At 54.0% G+C, this 6,602-nt stretch overlaps 3 protein-coding genes across 3 annotated transcripts; all 3 read right to left on the reverse strand.

Moving 5' to 3' along the window:
- Positions 1-757: 757 nt before the first annotated feature.
- DQ04_03121000 (hypothetical protein) lies at positions 758-1,609 on the reverse strand (the record flags this gene model as incomplete). The annotated part of the gene is made up of 1 exon (XM_009312540.1): positions 758-1,609. The coding sequence occupies one exon, from the start codon at positions 1,607-1,609 to the stop codon at positions 758-760; it is 852 nt and encodes a 283-aa protein (XP_009310815.1).
- Positions 1,610-3,191: 1,582 nt separating this feature from the next.
- On the reverse strand, positions 3,192-4,106 carry DQ04_03121010 (putative NADH-cytochrome b5 reductase; the record flags this gene model as incomplete). The annotated part of the gene is made up of 1 exon (XM_009312541.1): positions 3,192-4,106. One exon carries the CDS (start codon positions 4,104-4,106, stop codon positions 3,192-3,194), a length of 915 nt encoding a protein of 304 aa, XP_009310816.1.
- Positions 4,107-5,533: 1,427 nt separating this feature from the next.
- On the reverse strand, positions 5,534-6,088 carry DQ04_03121020 (hypothetical protein; the record flags this gene model as incomplete). The annotated part of the gene is made up of 1 exon (XM_009312542.1): positions 5,534-6,088. One exon carries the CDS (start codon positions 6,086-6,088, stop codon positions 5,534-5,536), a length of 555 nt encoding a protein of 184 aa, XP_009310817.1.
- Between the last annotated feature and the right edge of the window lie 514 nt (positions 6,089-6,602).

Genomic DNA, 6,602 nt, shown 5'->3' on the forward strand with positions numbered 1-6,602 from the left:
TCGGCGTGTGTGTGTGTGCGTGTGTGTTTGTGTGTATTGCGGCGTGGGCGGAACAGCTGCGCGCTACGTGCTTCTTACCCCTTTATATGTATATACGTGTGTGTGTGTGTGTGTGTGCGGCCCGAATGAAAACAAAACAACAGGAAAAAAAAAAGAGCGAGGCAAAAATATTTCCTTAACAAAAAATATCCCAAGTACTTGAAAAGAGGACAATGGCGCACACCAGCAAGAGCCCCCCACCCCCCACCTCGCCACAGACGCGACACACTTCTTCCCCGCCTCTGCGGGGAGGCAGCAGACCGCAACAACGTTACCCGTCTGCTCACAACAGCCGCAGCAGCAGCAGGTGATCCTGCGGGGAAAGAGAACCCAACAGTGCAACGAAAAAAAAGAAACACCCAACAACAAAAAGATCGTGCTTTCTTCTCGGTGGGGGTTCCTTACAAGGGCAATGCCGTATTTTGTCTCCCGGAGGAAATAGGCATTGCTGACTACATTACTTTCCAGAGGCTGCCTTCTTCCACCTACGCCACATACACACATACAAATGCACAATAAACGGAAGACAGCTTCTTTTTTCTGACGGTGGAACGCACCTCACCGATTCCAAGCCCATTTGCGCATGAGTAGTTTAACAGCACACAGTTGTAAAGGGGAAACACACACACACACACAGACGCACAGATTGTGTGAAAAGCAGAGAGTGAGAGTGAGAGAGGCGGCAGCTGGTGCGGCTGCGCTCCATCTTTAGTAGCTATCACTGAGGGGCACCGCCATGACATTCGGAGTATGCTGCCCCCTGCCACAACCCAACGCCCTCCTCTGTGAAGGACGGCTCCAGACGGCGCTGCAGCAGTCGGCGTTGCATCCCCAAAACACAGTGCTGGCCGCGGCGCTGCAGTCCACTGTCGCCGTCGGCCGAGTCAATGTCGCGTGCGCTGCCCATCTTGGCCCGCTTCTCCGTGTCCGAAACGGCAATGGGGGACATCTTTCCGATGACAGTGCCGCGGCTTTGCGGGACCACCTCCTCGAAGCCGCAGCGCCAGTTCTTCTCCTCGTACTTGCGCCACTGCTCCGCCCGCTCCTGTCGACGTTTATGCTGGGGTGCTCTGCTCGACGAGACACAGTTTCTCTCGCCCGTATAAGAGGTGGCGCAGCTGCTGCCATTCTCACTGCTCGTGCTGTATCCCTCGCACTCCCTAACGTTGTTTCGAAGATCAATAACATCCGTCTCCTCTGTTGGGATCAGTGAATCAATGAGGGCCGTTGAGTGCATGCCGGAACCTCCACTCCACACGCCCTGCACCGTATGATGCGCGCCCGACTCCCCCTGTGCTGCTGAAACATTGCCGTTCTCATCAGCCTCCGTGTTCGCACCGCTTGCAACGACAAAGGCTGGAGGTGTGTCGTGGCGCCTGATGGAGCCCGACATTTCAGTGCCGCCCCAACTCGACACCCACCCCTGCTTGATGGGCTGCCGCCTCTCGGTCCTCTCCGTCTGTCCCTTGCCGCTTCGCGCCAAATAGTCAGAAGCGGGCACCGCCTCGCTATGAATAGTGCCGACCTCCAGTGCCTCGACACCTTCTACAGGGTCTTGCACGAAATGCATCGAGTACCTTTTGTCTTTTGTCGTATCCCTCAGACGAACACACACACACACACACAGAGAGACGCGATTCTTCTTCTCTCACCTTCTATTTGGTATAAGCCTGCAAACCAAAACAAACAGGAGAGCTACAGGGCGGTGAGCAAAGCGCAGTTCTCCATAGTTGCATTAAGGAAGCACGAGAAACACAAGACCACGGAATGCGCAGCCGACACCCCGCTGCTGCTGCCGCCGCCGCCGCCGCCGGTGGGATGTGAGAGGCGCCCACATCCTTCGTGTGGTTTGGGCGAAAGAAAGGCCTGTAAGTAAAACAGCATCGCAGAAGTGAAAACAAAAACCAAGAAATAAAAAAACAACAACACCCGCAGTAATAGAATGGAGTGAGATGCAACTATCAACAGCATCAACAACACCCAGAAGAGAAGAATAAAACGGGGAAAGAAGAACGAAAAAAAAAAAAAAAGAAGAACGCATTGCATTGCCAGAGGCTAGGGAGGGAGAGCAAGAAGGCGTCGTCATCATTATGCTTGTCATTATCCGCTGCTGGGGAAAATGTGGCCACTGCCGTGTTCACACACGTACTGCCCTACTCTCTCTCTCGTCGCTCTCCTTGGTCGGCCGTCCGCACCACCACCTGCGCCATGCCGTCCCTTTGACGCGGCAAACAGCACAGAGAGCAGGCTAATGCCACAATATAGCAACAAGATGCGAAACGCCACTCCAAACACGCCCACACAGTGAGACACAGAGACAGAGAGATGCACATTTCTGGTGTAAGTTCATCGAGTTATCCGCACGTGAATATATAAACATTGCGTACTTACACACTTGCATTATACGCAATCTTTGTACATTCATTTCCGCATATATGTGCTTGTGTGGGTCTGTGTGTTTGGCGCCGCCTGACGACGCTCAGCGTCCCCTTCTCTTCCCTCATCCTCAGCGCTCGTATGTTTGTTGCGGTTCCTTCCTTCTCCCCTTCCCATGACATGCGCTCCTCGCCTATTGTTTTCTCCTTTTCTTCTAGGTTTTGCTGCCATTCTGCAGCTCACGTCTGGCTTCTTTCTTGTTTTCTCCCACTCCTTCTCTATTCCGCCTGCTCGCTTCGCTCCAGTTGCCGGCCGTCGGAGCCGCGCGTCACCACCTTGCCACGTCGAGCGGGCCTCCCCATTCAGCGCTGCGGTGCCGTCTGTCTGTCTGTCTGTCTGCGTGTGTGCCCCCTGCATCCAAGAATGGGGTGGCGGTGGTGCGTCGTAGGAGGTGCGCGTCATCTGCATTCTCCTCCTTATATATCGCCTCCCTCTACAGCGAGGGGCAAAATATCTCGATTTGCCCTTGCATTGTTTTTTTTTTCTGTTTTCCTGTTGGCTTTTTAAAATAAATATATATATAAATATAAATAAATAAATATATATATTTCAGTCCCTGCTACTCTCTCTTCTCTCTCAGTTTGTTCCATTTACCCTCCTCCTCTCATTTTTCCGTTTTACTTTCTTCTCCTTATTCTCCTCTACCCCCACACTGACTTATTGTTACCACACACACCCACACACACACACTCTCTCTCTCGCTCTCCCTCTTTGTCTCAGAAGGAGAATATATCGTCGTCGGCGTAGCCCATCTTCTGTAGGTTCGGCTTCACCGCCATCTGCAACATCACCGGCGGGCCGCACGCGACGGCGAGGACGCGGCCGTGCTTCTCCTCCGGCGGCTGCAGCACTGGCAGGTGGGCGCGCAGCATCTCCTCCGTAACGAAGCCGGTGCTGTAGCGCCATCCCTCCGGCGCATTCTCCGCGATAGTGTACCACACATGGACACGCGGGTCCTTCGTGCACTCGTCGAGCTCCTTGCGCAGCAGGATGTCGGACTCGGTGTTGTTCGCGAACACGAGGAAAACCTTGGTGGGGTCATTTGGGGATTTCATGATGGCGCGAATGAGCTGCATCATCGGGGTAATGCCGGTGCCACCCGCCACCATGGCGAACGTGTCCACGTGTATCCGCCTCGCCCCGCCCTTGCCGTCGCCGATGGTGCAGTTGCCGTTGCCGAGGTACTCGAATTTCCCCACCGGTCCCCGCATCTCCACGGTGCTGCCAATGGGAAGATTGTACAGGTGCTGCGAAAGCCGCCCGCCGTTCGGGAACTTTGGATGGACGTTCTTGTGGTACACCTTGATCAAGTAGTCCACGTGCCCCAAGTCATCATCGGACGAGATGGGTGTGTACGCGTGCTGCACAACCTCGGACTTCCCCTCCGGGTTCTGGATCGCGGCGCGGAGGTAGATGTGGTTTCCAATGGGGAGACCGAGGCGCTGCGTTGGTGTGTGGAGAGCAAAGCGGAAGATCCAGGCGTCAGGGCTCACCTCAAACTTCTCCACGAGCTTAAACCCCTTAAACTTATCCGGATCGAGGGCACACTTAACGTTGCTGCTTGCAGCGTTGCCGAAGAGCACGTACAGCGTAAGCGCAATGAGCAGGGCAGCCACAATGTACGACAGCATAGCAAATATGACGGTCAAATAGGTGTCAGATCACCTGCGAGACACGAAGTAGCCTTTTTTGTATTTATTTGTCTGGTGAGGCAATGAAGTATTCTCCACGCGGCGTTACACACAACAGGACGAAGAATGAAAGAAAGAAAGAATAAATGAATGAATAAAGGAAAAACGGAAAAAAAAATGATGTCGGGGGGATGGAACAGCAGAGCGGACATAAACAGGGCAAGAAGCCACAAACAAGAAGCGAGGACGGTGCAGCTCCGCGCGCCAACCGCTGACGCCGGCACAAGGCAAAGGGTGAGTGGTGAACAACTCGACGAGGCGCACGCGCCGCCCAACAAACGCCAACACCCGAAACGAGCAACGACATTGCATGTAAATCCAAACAACTAAACAAACAATTAGGGAATAATAATAATAATAAGAATAAGACCGATGTGGGCAACGCAAACACCGGAAGAGGACAAAAGACGAAGGCAAAACACAAAGGCGATACGTTCCATCGCTGAACTTCATTCTTGCGGAAACATGTCCGACGGAGGCCGCTAGAGATGCGGCAAGTGCGTATTGCTCCGACACGCGCGGCGTGCGTGGCTCTGCGCAGCAGCCCGCTCAGGAGCCACCCCGCGCCCTCCGAGCAGCTCGCCGGATTCTCCCTCTATCCCACTGTGCCAATGCCCGGGTCGCCCACGGCGCTGAAGAAAAAAAAAAAAAAAAACACCGTGTTGCTGCGCACCACTGTGCCTGTAGGCCACGCAAAGGGTGAGCATCTAAACCAACCAGATGCCACTGGTAGGAGTAGCAAGGACGTGCGCGCCCCCCGCAATAACTCGGGTGCAACAAAAAGAACATGACCACCAGTTGCCGGAGTGGACTTTCGTCTGTAGCGCGCTGATCCCGTCCCTCGTTGCACCACCGCGCGCATCCAAAGTTAGCCAACACCACATCCTCCGCGCCAGAGAGCAATATGTTGTCGGTCTTGGTGTCGCAATGTACACAATAAGAGGGCGATGTTGTGCCTGAAGTGCCGCCAGTGCGGAGGCTGGAAGAGAGGTGCGGCACTAACGCAGAGATTCTGGAACGACGCCAAATGACACACCACTGGTCGCCGTAGCACCGGGTTGGCACACCACGTAGTCTACCACACCACTCCCTGGACAGTGTGAGTGCGCAAAACAGACATGTTGCGCGGTGATGCTGCTGCTACCATCACTGCATCCATTCGCGTCGCTGTTGGCGCAAGACCCACCACCATCGGTCAGTTTGCCCATCTGAGAGGAGCAGCGCCTTCTTCCCATGACCCGTGTCGCTGACGGAGCTCCCCAGCAAATGGGGTAAATCCAATGTATTAAGGGACGCCGTAGCCAACAGTGCCACCGCTCCACCCACTGCAAAAGGGAGAGGGTTTCGTTAAAGAAGACAGTACAATATTATAGCCCCCCTCCCTCAAAACGAAAGACAGTCCATGCACATTGGCGGTAACGAGGTCCGTGTCGCTTCTCGGAATCAGCCGTGGCGTGCAGAGCGCTGAGTGTGAGTTTGTGTGTGTGTGTGTGTGTGTGTGTATGTGCCTTGAATCGCAGACCGCGGCATCCCCCAATGAGCTGCCTAGCAACCTCACAGAAGCTCATGAAAGTGGCGAACCACAGCCGCCACCACTCGCCTGAGTCAGGCTCCCAAAGGAGGCTCGTTGCGGAATGCCACACGACACCGGTGTCGCGCACGCCGATGGTGTGAGGGTGAGGCATTTGCTGCAAGAAGCCAACCCCTTGCAGCCTCCGGTGATGATCCTTTGTGTCCGTGCAGAAGACCGCCTTGAGCGGCACTAGCTCGTCCGTGCTGTTCTTGCCACTTCCGCTGCTGGTGCCGTGGTTACATCCACTGCTGTGCCGCTCACCTCGACGGCAGCCAGCCACACACAGCCTGAGTACTGCGCCAACAAGTACGGTGCAGTCGAAGACGCAGCGTCGGACACACACCGCCATCAACTCTAACAAGCACAGGAGGAAAGAACAGAACCACAACAAGGCTTGGCAGCAAAACACAACCCGCAGATAATGCACGAGCAGCAACAGCAAGAGCAACAGTAAGAGCAGCAAAAAAAAAAGGCTAATAACATCCACACATGTCTATGTGTTTGTACATGAGGAGCAGATGCAACAATTGATGTAACCAAAAGAAAATCAATAAGTTCCTTCCGCATATATCTTTGCACACAGCAGGTGTCCGTGAGAAAGATAGATAGCGTACGCAGGCACGGAAGCGGATCTGCCCGGGTGCATAACTGTAAGAACAAAACAACAACGCAAAGGCACCAAAAAAAAAAAAAAATCTCCACGCACATACCTTCATTTTTTAATTCGTTTTGCTAATATCCCCCCCTCCCCCCCTCTCTCTCCCCACAGCTTCGAAGAAGATGGCACATGTCAAGGCGTATGTTCAGTGAAAAACGAGAAAACCCAAACAAACAAACAAGCAGACAAGGAAGAAGAAGCCAAA

This window comes from Trypanosoma grayi (genome assembly GCF_000691245.1).
Source record: "Trypanosoma grayi strain ANR4 Tgr_312_V1, whole genome shotgun sequence".
NCBI lineage: Eukaryota > Euglenozoa > Kinetoplastea > Trypanosomatida > Trypanosomatidae > Trypanosoma > Trypanosoma grayi.